Consider the following 13387-nt stretch of genomic DNA (forward strand, 5'->3'; position numbering starts at 1 on the left):
CCTTTGTTTCGTTGAATTTGTGAATGAAGCTCCGGGTTGGGACACGCCTGCCAATCCCAGCTCTTTTTGGCCCTCACCCAGCGAGGAGTGGGAGTAGCTTTAGCCTTCAGGGCCAATCAGATAGCAGTACTCCCGTGTTCATTCATGACGGAGCTCCCATTCATAAAAAACGCCTCCCGGAGTTCATTCACGAAAGGCTGCAAGGCGCTCCAGCTCTGCCTGTCGTGCGCGGCAGAAGCATGCTTAGCCTGCACTTTCAGACTCCCACCCGGCGTGGCACGCGACCAGGCCTGCCCGTTCTCACGCACACTGCAGTCATTTTAAAACAGTCTTCAGGTATGTTCAGCTCTGTTCTGGGGAAGTTCTTTAAGTTTCAACAAGATTTGGAAAAAAATCTCACTCGTGCATCTGGAGTGAAAATAGTTAAAGCCCTGGCTACCAAAGTCAGTTTGACTCTTACAAATGTTAAGGGACAAGAACACAGAATAAAAATCTAGTCCTGGGATTTGCACACCAAAAAAGTGGTTTTGCGTGCTCCTGTGCATACCAGGTGCAGTCTTCTGTGCCATGTGCATGCATCCTGTTATTTTTTCAAATTTCTCCTTTAAAGTTCCATGATCATATTTAACATTTATTGATCCTATTTATCCTGCAAAAAATATCAGTAACAGTTGGGACCCAGAGATAATAAGATAATCATTCATGGAATGTAATTTCCTGGAAGAGAAATAGATACTCGAGAAGAAGAAGGAAAGGGGAAAGTTATCCCTAAGGCTAAATGGAAACTGTACGTTTTTAATGTTTTCTCTATAGCTAATGCCACCAGTGTGATCTACTGATATGCTTACTATGAAAGGGGTATCTCTTACGTAGAATAACATGTTTAAGTACCTAGTCAATACATATTTTGATCTTTCTGCTAGCAGGCTATGGCTCCAGTGTTCTCAGGACCCCACTCTGTCAGGAAACCTGACTGAAACACAGTTCTGACCTGTCTATGGGAGCAGAACAAAAACATGCTAACTGTCAGGAAGTTTACATCCAGCAACTGCTCCCATATCGCCAAACATCGTAGACATGTAGTTAAATGCAGCACTGGAATTTAAATTTACTCTGGTTTGAGAAGATCACTGAAGCATATGAGTTAATCTTCTGAATTTTCAGTTTGACTGAATTTTTTTCTGCTCCATATATTTTGTAACAATCTGTTCAGGCTGTTAATTTTAACCTAGTTTTATTAGAGAACTAGAAGAGAATATTTCTCCCGGTTAGATTGTTGTTAGGCAATTTATACTTTAAATGTCTTACAAAGTCTAAGTGGCAACAGATACTCATGCTTTGCACTTTTACCTATACATATAGCAAATGGCAGTTTGACTCTCAGTTATTATTTCCTGGTTAAGAGATAATGGAACCTTTGTTAATTTAGATGTGATTTCAATATATGGCTGTGCTCTGAACTCTAACCGGATGGGATTTTCTACTGTAAAAAAAGTTTACTTTATGATGTTCTTATTTGCCATCCAGCTGGCAGTAACGGAACTGCTGATGTAGGAGGAGCCTTTGGTCTCAGCACAGTTGTGTTTTCACTTTCCTGTCACTGTGAAGAGGGATTAGAGACTAGAGACTCTCTAGAGTACAAGTCTTATGAGGAGCAGCTGAGGGAAACAGGGTTGTTAGCCTGGAGAAAAGGAGGCTGAGGGGAGACGTTAATGCTCTCTGCAACTACCTGAAAGGAGGTTGTAGCAAGGTGGGTGTTGGTCTCTTCTCCCAAGTAACAAGCGGTAGGACGAGAGGAAATGGCCTCAAGTTGTGCCAGGGGAAGTTTAGATTGGGTATTAGGAAATATTTCTTCACTGAAAGGGTTGTCAAGCATTGGAACAGGCTGCCCAGGGAAGTGGTGGAGTCACCATCCCTGGAGGTATTTAAAAGACGTGTAGACGTGGTGCTTAGGGACATGGTTTAGTGGTGGACTTGGCAGTGCTAGGTTACTGGTTGGACTCAATGATCTTAAAGGTCTTTTCCAACCTAAATGATTCTATGATTCTGTGATTCCTAGTCAGAGTGGTCACTACAGTTCATGAGTGCATATGTGTGAATGAAAAAGCAGAAGGGCACAGCGTAGATATGAGCTACAGTGACTGATTGCATGCATCTGAGGTAGCAAAGTCACCATTTTACTAACCAGGCAGTAATGCTATATTTTTGCTGTGAGTGACGTGTTGCCAGTACTATCAATGACTTTTTCTATTTATTTGAATTAAATTAAGATCAGCTCATCCCCATTTGTATTGGGACCCTTCTGTAATGTGAATGTATATATATGCTTACACATGTATGCGTATTTATGTCTGTGCATACCTATGTAGGATACCTGAAATTTTCCTGACACTCATAAAAGTACTCTACAGAGGACAAACTACGTAAAAGTTTTTTTCAAGGGCCGCACAGAGGCAGGATCTGGGGCAAACTTTGCAGGTTTTTTTATTGCTTTTGAGACTGTGAAAAATGCCATATAGCCTAATTTGAAGGACGGTATTAATTAGGGCTAGACATACTGGCCACTGAAGGGAAAATCACTGAGAACTTGGGGCTTCCAGATCAAGCTGTGTTATTATAACTTTTATGTTATTGTAGCTGTTTTTCCCCTTCAAACCCAAACTCCTAGAGTATACTCAGGTTTTAGCATATTTTGTTTGTCAAAGCAATTCACTAGCAGTAAAGAGCTGGAAAGCTTTAATCCCATTGCTAAGAATATTAGAAAGCAAATGGACACATGGAACTAAATTGCTAAATTTATCATTTAAAGTACCTCATGATTTTGAGTCAATTTCAAGAGATTTTGGGAAAGAATTTTTAGTTTCAATTAGCAGGGTTTGACATTAATATAAACCGATATATTGTTCATTTTGTCTCTAGGAAACTTTCTGACTCCATTGAGCAGGATTCAATAGGCTACTTCTGGGTTCCAGTATCCAGGCAGTAATTAGTGGTAAAGAGAAAAGCATAAAATTAACAAAAACAGAACAATATTTTTCCTCCACTGGTCTGGGAAACTTAGTCCAATTATTTGACACGTTTCACTTGTATTACAAGCTCTTAGGCTGGAAACAAAAAGCACATACTACCTCACCTTAAAGGCAAAGAAACCATTAAGCAACAGTACAAGAGATGCAGTAACAGAATGGAGCAGTCATTATCATGGCACAGCTGATCTTGATGGTGAGTTAAGTATCACAAGGTGAAACTGATGCTGCTGATCATGAGCAAGGCCAGTCTCTGATTTATCCCTTGATGACAACAATGGCCTCGGGGGATGAATCATGCTTTAAATCAATTTTCCTGTCCGTCTCCCTCTTCCTGTGTCCTGTATTCTCCTCAGTGATTTATATGAATCCTTTCTTCTGTTTTCATAAAATTGAAATAGTAAAAATATTGTTGGTTAATAATTTGGAGGATGCAGAGTTTATAAACAGGGCATGAGAGAAGGCTTGGATTCCTAGGAAAGCTGCTGACTTTATATCAGAAAAGATTCAAGATGCGCAAAAGGTTAGTAGAAGTTACAAATAACAAATTACATAACTTGCTTGCTTGATAGTTTCTCCTCCATTCCTCATGTGCTTGTTGTATAAATATGTCACATTTGCTTTCAAAGGCTGACTAATCAGATGTGGGAATATGATTCTGGAGTTTCTCTTTGCAGGCTCAGCAATTAACATTCAGAGTGACTAATTACCTTCCATTATTTTTTTTTCTTAAAGCGTAGAGTGTGTGAAGAGTTCACAAGTGATACACAAACCAGAGGGGAACTGATTCTTGCTTATGAAGTATTAGCAATAGATTTATTCCAACACTGTAATCCACAATGCCTGAGATATTTCTTCCCTGGGCTTATAGCTTATTTTTCTTAGTTACCAATCAAATTCTGTGCCTAAGCTCCCTCCCTTTCCTGTGTCCACCGCCATGATTTAACTATTTCCATCTATTGTACTGGTTTGAGAAAACCCAGTCCTGAGTTTTGGATGCATCCCCTGCAGTCCGCACCAGTTATGGTTAGTGCAATGTAAAGCTCCCAGTGATAGAGCCTGACACAAACAGCCACAAATGGCAAATGTCTTAGAAAGTGACAAACTGAAAGTTGAGAAAACTCTCTGTACTGTAGAATGGAGCATGAACAGACCTGCAGTTCTATAAAAATAATAATAAAGAAACAGTTGGATGAAGAGCTTAGGTTTCTTGACATAAGGCATGAAATCAGCCCAGCCACTCTTCAACACCCTGTTGTTCCCTAGACAGGAATATCATGAACAAGGTGCTGAGCCTAGTCATTGCCTATCGATATCAGCCATCTTTGCCTAGTAAGGTGATGCGATACCTGAGAAAACACAGAAATCCTGACACTGGAAACACCTGCCAAATAGTTGTGTGTGGTTCCTACTCAACCTCACTAATGACAGTGTGCAAAGAAGAGGCTTGGGAGAAGGAGCATGTTCCCTGAGTTGTCCTAATCTTCTCAGTCACTGCTTCTCTGTCTCTTGCTGTCTGGCACGTGGCAGGAAATATCAAGCTGGTTTCTTACACTGTAGAGAAGCAAAATGCAAGAGACTGCTAACTGAAGGAAGCATCATTTAAAGAATGTTCCTGGAGGGAATGTCTCTGCTTATGTTTTAATGAACAGTCCAAAATACAGGCATTACATGTGCAGATTCTCTTGCTGCTTGTTTCACTAGGGGAAAATACCTTGTCTGTGTTTCTAGCTACTTTTCTCCTGTAGCACACATGACAGTGGCCTGCACTTTGACATGAGAGGTCTGAGGGTCCTTGCAACCTATCAGGCACAGCTTTGTTGCATTCTACTGTCACTGCAGCAGACTCTTGTTAACTCTGTTCAGGCTACGGAAGTTTGAGCCTATGCAGCTGAGGAGTCTGTGGGCAAAGATATTTGCCTCTGGAGTATGTGCGATCTTCCATCCAGTCTGATAGAGAGTGATTCAGGCCAGAATCCTAATAAGGATTTTCCAAATCAACATATTCAGCAAGTGACTGGTAAAAGAGTGGTGTGGAGCTTAGTAGCTAACCATCTGACTACAGTGGGGTAGTGTACAGAAACAGAAAATGTAAATTTTCACTCGGTAACTTGCAGACTACTCTTCAGTATGCTTTCTAATGTGTCCATCACTTAACATTTTTGGGTATTATAGCTGTTCTTGATGATCTGGTTTAGTAATGTGAATGACTTTGTACACTTGAACTGCTTTTTTTTTTTTTTTTGGCAGATTAAGATGTAAAAGTGTTAATTCTCTTTAACTATTGAAGTTAGTCTCCCTCCATCAACACAACTGAATTTTAACAATGCTATCAGATAACTGCTTATAAAGTTATGTCCAGAGATCAGGAGTATTGTCAGTTGACTAAGTCACAAACTGCTCTTGGTCCTTTTATTTTGCAAACTGCAACATTAAAATTAGCTAGAATGAGTAAAAGAAACAATGTCATCCAACTTCCAAGAAGGATGTTTGGCAGTGTCCCCATCCTATCTCATTTTGAGACAAAAAGTGAAGTAAAGAAAGGCTGTGCCCAATGAAGCCCAAAACCAGATCTGGCATAATCAGTCCATATTTCCTAGAAACAGGGTGGATATAATTGGCAGAAGACTAGGGAAGTCTAAATTGCAGACACTGGTTATTGATCAAAGTTTGAAATGCACGGTATGTCTTCCAGCTAGCAAGTTCCCTTTCTCAAGCCTGAATACATAAATTGCAAAGATTACTTTTGTTCACTCTCTTTCTGCAATCTACAAGAGGATCTGTGGTAGCATGAGTTATTTACTTATAGTTTGAATTTCATGTTTTAATTTCAAGATGCTGTATAGGGGTGATATGACAGGAGATTTCCACTAGCCCATAGAACTTTGTTTATAAGACTTGCCATGCTTTTCATCTCTAGGTGGCTTTCTATAGTGAAGGTAGTCCCAGTATGTAAGGAAGTGTCTGGTTAGGTTTCTTGCACTTTTGTGGCTGTCTGAGACACAACACAGAGGCTCTGGAGAAACCAGTTTTCTATAAGGTCTTGTGAATAAAATGCCCCTTTTAGGTATCCATGCCAGCTACTCTTTATAATGTTCTGAATGACAGAAGACAGTTCAGGCACTTTGTCTGCAGGAAGGAAGCAATTAAATTATTAGCACTTTGAGAAATTAAATTATGTAAGTTATGGCAGAATAAGTTTAGCAAAATGTTATAATGTAAGAAAACAATTAAAAAGAATTATATAAGGTTGGGTGGCTTCTTTATTGTGATAGAGTGAGCAGTTAATTGATTGTCATATTGCTGTAATGTACCAGGGCAGTTGTGAAAGCAAATAGAGAAATCTCTGCTCAGGATGTATGGAGATGAAGTGCAGAGAATGGGACATGTCTTCTAGGGAAATGGCAGTGAGCAGCAGTCTGCTACCCTCAATTCCTTTTCCCTGTATCATGTGAAGAGAGATGAAGTATAGAGAAATTGCCTATCATTCTCTTCAGCTTCCAAGGCCTGATGCTGCAAGATTACGTTTAGCTCTCCTCATGACAGTGATGTGGGAAGCAGAAGTGCTTCAGAATTGGATCCCCAAAAATGGGAGAAGCACAGAGGTTGCTCTATCAGCACTGGGAATGGAGCCATGCAGCTTTGTAGTAGCCCTGCCACCGGCATCCCGTTCCTTTCTGAGAGTGCTCATGAATCTGCAAACCCTCCTGGGCTGCTAGTCAGATATTTTGTGAAAGAAGCTGGAAGAAAATTATATCCTTTCCCATAAGCCCATTGCACTTTGTTTAGCACAAAGAGAAGCATGTAGTTTCTGGCCAGGAAAGCAGCTGTATTAGAGGAAAGGAAATTAAGCTAGAAGTAGCAAGTTGCAAATCATTGTATCGTTGCCTTGAAGAATCAGTTTCTTAAAATCATTGAAGATAACTCTGTGCTTGCTGGTACTTATAGATTTTACACTATGCACAGGCAGTACCACCTCTTCTGCTTCATTTTTTAATATGGCTCATACCTTTGCTGTGACTGCTTGGGTCCTGCCCTGCACCTTCATGAAGCTCAGAAACAAACAAAAAAAAAAATTAAAGTAGTATCAGGTCATAGATGGCATCCCCCAGGGCAGATCAGCAGCATGCATGCACACAGGCAACTCACCAGTCTGTCTCTGGGTCTGGGAGGAGCGTTGGGGCAGGGGACTGACAGGAAGGAGTCCTGCTTGCAACTCCACCACTGCCTGGATCTGGGTGAGCTCTCTCAATTTCTGTGCCTCAGTTTCTCATCTGCAGAGGGGTGAGATATTTATATACTTAATGGACATTGGAGATGCATCATTAATTAGTGCTTCCAGAGTACTGAATTTGACCAGAAAGGGGAAAGGATTGGGTTAAATTCTGTTGCAATGAACATTATAATAATTATAGTAATCGCTTTCTTATAATACAGTTTGGCACCTTCATTGCTCTAATTGCAGAAATCATAGCAACTTCTCCCTAAATGTCTACATGTCACCACTTAAAACAAAGGCATTGAAAGGCATATGCAGGTGAAAGATATGCATAAGCCATCACTCTGCAAAGTGCTATGGATTTGGGGAAAAGTCTGGGAGACTGGAAGAGCATCACACAGCTTGAGCAACATGAAGAATACGATGCCGAGAAAAGCTTGGAGGACCTTAGAGCATGGAGCCTGCATGGTTCAGGAGTCAAAAGGGAGCTGTACCTTTTTTGTAAGGCATTTGAAGAAATGCCTGCCTTGATTACCAATTTGTGCTTCTAACACACGACCTTCAGACTCCCAACCTTTCTTTCATATAGGATAAGGCAACAGAATGAAGCATTAAAAGTAAAGAGTACAAGGGGAGGGCCCCTCAGTGTAGTTGGGTCTGCAAGCTCTGCTCTCTTTCCTTCTGAAATTCAAATCTGTCCTCTTAAAACCCCCCCCCCCAAAAAAAAAAAAAAAACCAAACCTGCCCTAAAACACTCCGCTCAGTTTTGTCTTGAAAGTGGTGATCTCCTGGCTTCATCTGTTCTTGCGATGCTGGCTGGTATGCAGCTCTTCAGTTGGGGGATATTTGTGTGACTGCAGAGATGACCAGAGATAAACACAGATACACTACTGGAATAAGGTGCCACGTGCAACAAGTAGGGGATTTTGTCAGCAACACTTGGCCATGCAGCTTACTTGCTGTATGGAAATGAAAAAGGACAAAAGCAACTGAGGTAATAAGGAGGTAAAGAAGGTGCTAGTAATTACCAAGCACTCAATCAAGGCAGGAGAGAGGAACCCAGACTTCACTTGTAGATGTACAGAGGCAGGGTACCAAAGCAAGACACATAGCTGTTAGCAGGTACTAGCAACTTATCCCATTACGGTTGAAGTAACCACCAATAAAATCTAATCAATGAAATCCCTTTTAAGTTGGTTGGATCAGTGACCCAGAAAATGGCTCCCCTGCAGAAAAAGGAAATGATAGTCTATAAAGTGAGAAGTCAATGGGAAAAATCTATTAAAGCGAGTGAGCTATAAGGAGACCTTTGGTGTTAACTGAAACCTTTTGGAAAGAAGCCACAAAACTCGCAGCAGACTTTTAACCCTCCGAACGCCGTCACGCCAGAAACAGGCCCTCTGTCCTGCCGCTGTCCAGTAGAGGGCGGTGCAGACAGCGCGGCTCCCCGCGGCAATGCGCACGTTCGCGGGGAGGTGCGCGCCGGGTGGGAAGGGGAGCAGCGGGAGCAGCGGGAGCAGCGGGGCAGGCAGGCAGGGGTTCAGACTCGGCTGAGAAGTTCACAACAGAGAATTGCGGAGTACCCAACGGTGTGGGTGGTGGTAATGGTGCTCGCTGGTCTAGTGACAGGCTCATCTTGCAGGATTTTGAGAGGTGCGCGCCGGGTGGGAAGGGGAGCAGCGGGAGCAGCGGGGCAGGCAGTCAGGGTTTCAGACTCGGCTGAGAAGTTCACAACAGAGAATTGCGGAGTACCCAACGGTGTGGGTGGTGGTAATGGTGCTCGCTGGTCTAGTGACAGGCTCATCTTGCAGGATTTTGAACTAATTTCTTCCCCTGCCAAACAGTCAATTCACAGTATACCTAGAATTATCACTCAACTTTTTTGTACTAAAGAAGTCAGCCAGAAGCCTAGTAATCAGCACGGCATCTTGAGCCTAGGACAGTACAGAAGATGAATCTGTTGGACCCAAGAGTGCATTATGAAGGAAAGGGCTTTCTGGCACCCAAATTCAAAATAACCCACCCAGCAAAAGAAGCTGAAAAAAAAATTTATTCCATTTCTCATAGGATTCTCCTTTTGGTCCCAAAAGCAGCTTTCCGTTGTCTAGCTTTAGACATATTGATTGATTGTTAAGACTAGAAGACAAAAAGCAGAGTCTCTGCCTTGCTACTGCCTCTTCTCAGGAAATTGGTCTGTTATGTCAGAAACTAAACAGGGATCCAACAGACATGGGAACATAATTAAATCACAACAAAACTGGGAAAAGCATCTTGAAAGAAGTTATTAACACAGACCTCCTGAAAATCTAATCATTCAGATTATGCTATGCATTAAATTCCAGCTAAGCTTAATTTGGCTCAATTAACTTGTAAAATATTTTTACAAAGTGCTAGACCATCTGCCATCCCCATTCATTACATAAAAATGAAGAGAAATTTAGTGATGCAAAATAAGTCAGGTATCTAGGAAAATTAGTTATCCAGAGCTAGATCTTGATCAATCAATACAGACTTTATTCTTGCACATGAATCACAGTAAAGAAGCTAAGAACGTCCATGTGGAAGCAGAAGTATCAGTCAAATCTGTTTCCACATTTTCAATTTTAAAAGTATTGGAAGTAATACAGCAAATCTGCCTCCTGGGACACTTAGCCCCTTTTGTTTTTCTCTTCACTTGCTGCCTCTGAGTTTTTTATTACATGTAAGCAGAAACGGGGTGGGGGGGAGAACGCTTGTAAACACCAGGAAACTGTGTGAAAAACATGTGTAACCTCTGCATACCCTTTTTAAAAGCAGTAAGAAAAATCCATAGAATTACAATTTGAGAAAACTTATTTTCTAAAGAAGCTGCCTTGGGACTGGAAGGTCATAGAGCTGCAGGAGCTGAGATTTTTCTTCCTGTAGTAACAATTATGTTAAAACTCCAGATTCTGAAAGTCTGTAAAGGGGATCCTACTTTATCAGATTTTTACCTTGTTTTCTTTATAAACTGTTTAGTCTTGGTGTTTGGCCAAGTAGGCTTGCCAGAGAGAACTTGGTGCTTAGTGAGGGGAAGAAGTGAGTCATCCATTTACAGCACAACACATTTTCTGAATGAAGCCTCTTATGGGGTGGGGTTCATGCTTCTTTGCCAGGCAAACTGGTATATGGCATACTCGAAACCTGAAGATATACAAATATAATATGTATTTGATATGAAATTAATTTTGAATTCACCATTTAGAAGCCATTTTAAGTCAGCATAAATGCTCCTCACAGAATAGTCCACTCTTGGTCTTGAAGGGGTAAATAGTGTCTTCTTTTTCTGATTGTAGATATATTTATATGGGGAAGCTAGGAAAATCCCCTTCCTAACCCCACTGTGAGTAATGGTAAAAGACACTAAAAGATACCCCTGGCCAAGACGTGTGCCTTCCCTGGAGCTGGGGAAGGGGGCAGCTCTGCATGCTTTGGAGGTGCGGGGATGGTGAGGTTCCTGAGCAGCAGATGTAGAGCAACAGCCTTGTCCCACCAGATCAAAGGCCACATGCTGCTGGAGCTGCAGGCCCTCATGCACCTCTGCCTGCCTGGCCAGATCTCATGCCTTCCACTGTACTTCCTCTTCTGTGTAAAGGGCAGCAACAGTGCAAAAAATCCTCAGCTCTGAACTGAATTGAAATTACTCTTTCTTAGTAGCCCAAAATTAAAAACAATAATCCAAGATTTTGAAATAAACCTTTATTTTCCCTTATAATAATTTTCAGTGTAAGAACATTTTAGGAATTGCTCACAAGAAAAAAACCATAAATTTCCCAACCAGCTCTGACAATGTTTTAAAGCACCTACCAATTACTCCTGTTTGTCAGAGTTTTCAGTGTAAATTCATGGTGATGTACTGGCCAGATACTTATTAGGGAACTCTGCTGTCTGGTCAGGTTGTTGCAGCACCTTTCTCCTTTTCAGAGCACTTCTCTTTATAAGAGACTGTGATGACCCCTTCTGAAAGCTGCTGAAGTTGTGGAGTACAGGGCCTGGCAAAGCCATGTGTCTAGTATTAGTAACACAGCAGAGCACTGGGTTGCTTTGAACTTTTACTCCATATACACTTCCCCATCATCCAAAGGTTTGCTTCTCCCTTGGCATTTAATCCTTTTGCAGACTTGGACAAAGGAAAAATACTTCTTTGGCTTTAAGAGGCTCCCAACTAAACTGGGGTCGGGGATGGTGGTTCCCATGAAATGCTGAGCCAACTTGTCTCATCTGCCACTCTCAGAGCTGCAGTGGCCCTGACCACTCCAGTACTGACACATCTCAGTCATTCAACGCAGCAGCTGAGGCTCAAAGGTGTCATGGTTCTCTCATAACTTGTGGTATATGCGGTGGTCAGAAAAGTGAAGTTATACTATGCCTGGGTCCTGAAAAACAAGAATCCATACTGTCCTGGCCACAGTGTGTCAGAGGCTCTCATGGAAAGGGGCACTGCTTTGTGCCTTATGGAGGAGGATAGACACTTTAGAGCAGGAAATCAAAAAGTCCACGCCCAAACCCCTGGATCCCAGAAGCTTTTGCAGCCTGGGAGTATGCCCTTGCTCCTCTGATACAAATCAGACAGGAGCAGGGAGTAGCTGATCCACGTTCTTTTCAATGTCTGTATGGTAAGAAACTCTTCCCACCTTGGGTGCAGCATAGAGTATACCAGTCAAGATGCTGCTTGATCTGTTGGGAAGGACAGAAAAAGAGTTGTTTGGACCATTGCTCAATCCTATTTTGCACTCCCTTTATCATCTGTAGTCACCCCAGCTCATCTTCCCCTCCTTCCAGTGAAGGAACTTTGTGCTCTTTTAGTCAGGGTGTCCCTTTCAGCAAACCCTATGCATCGCAGAACCTCCTGAGCAAAGACAACCCCCTGTGGCTCCTCCTGTTTACTCCAGCAAAGAATGAAGTGATTAATGAGGCTAGAACATATCTTTTCTCCCCAGGATCCACAAGAGAGGCACAGCTGAATAAATACCCTGTGTTATTGTGGTCTGCTTGGTTGGGAGTTAAACTGCAGGTAGCAAAGAGCACTGCCAAATGTAGTTATTGCCACATTCTGCATCCACTGACAATCTCACAGATGAGAGCGAGTCAGAAAGATTCATAAGGACAAAGTTACATTCCTAGTTTTCCCAGTGCTGGAACTGGAGTGCTCTGGGCTTCCACTGGGGACAGGGGATGACTTAGTCTCACGCTCTTCTGTTCTTTCAGCATGTGCCTTTAGATGAAGTCTCTGAGATATAGCATAGATGATTCAGTGTAAGCTGTTTTTTGAATTGTCATTCATCTCTGCCCTTATTGCACCCCTCCATAGTGATAATTCGTTTTCCTAAGAAGCTTTATATGTTTTGGGCTCATATCCCTGTGGAATAGTATGCAAAGACCCTCTTATGGCTCAGGAAGGTAAAGGGTAAATGCACTCTCCACTTAGCCAGCAGGTGAAGGTATGCGTAAGCAAGATTGGATTCAATAAGAAGCACAGGATCCTACAGGGAGTTCTTATAACCACCACTCCTGGGCTTGCAACAATTTTTCTTTCTCTGCTTCCCTTCCTCTACCTATTTTGATAGACATTAGCAGAATAGAGCTGATTTTTCTGCTTAAAAAAAAAGAAGTATCTGTGGACAAAATTTTCCCATGAAAGGACTTCTGTGCTGGTGAAATTTTTCTATTTTATAGCTAGAGAAGTGGTAGCATAGAAAAAGGTGAGCATGCTGGAATGAGTTTACTTAATTTTAATTTTTTTCTCAAATAACATGAGTTCCAAAACAATGAGTTCAGCTGTGTTGCTTACTTTCAGGTAGACTAACCTTCTGAGTTGTCTGTATTTTCCTGACTCCTGTCTTCTCTTCTTTTGGTGCTATTCTTGTCCAGTTCAAGGTGCTTGTCTGCACTTTGTAGCTCTAGAATAACTGTGAATTTGTCTTCCTAAATGGAATATCAAATCCTTTGAGTTGAGGCTAACATTATTTAATACAAAGCTATTAAACCTATGAAAGATGCTGTTCTGTATCTCAGTCAATATGGTGGTTAAAGCAACATGAATGCTCAGTTCCATATTCTATAGCAGGTTTTTTACTTTTTTTTTTTTAAACAAAACACCAAAAGACCCAAAGGAAATAGAACA

General features: G+C 41.6%; 1 protein-coding gene across 1 annotated transcript in view; it reads right to left on the reverse strand.

The window, feature by feature from the left end:
* Positions 1 to 1058, reverse strand: part of ETV4 (ets variant 4) — an 18421-nt gene extending 17363 nt beyond the window's left edge. Inside the window, exon 1 of the mRNA XM_009326853.1 lies at positions 1040 to 1058. Within this exon, the coding sequence (XP_009325128.1) occupies positions 1040 to 1058 (19 nt within the window). The remainder of the gene's footprint in view (positions 1 to 1039) is intronic.
* Between the last annotated feature and the right edge of the window lie 12329 nt (positions 1059 to 13387).

Source organism: Pygoscelis adeliae, unplaced genomic scaffold, assembly GCF_000699105.1.
Source record: "Pygoscelis adeliae isolate BGI_AS28 unplaced genomic scaffold, ASM69910v1 Scaffold421, whole genome shotgun sequence".
Lineage (NCBI taxonomy): Eukaryota > Metazoa > Chordata > Aves > Sphenisciformes > Spheniscidae > Pygoscelis > Pygoscelis adeliae.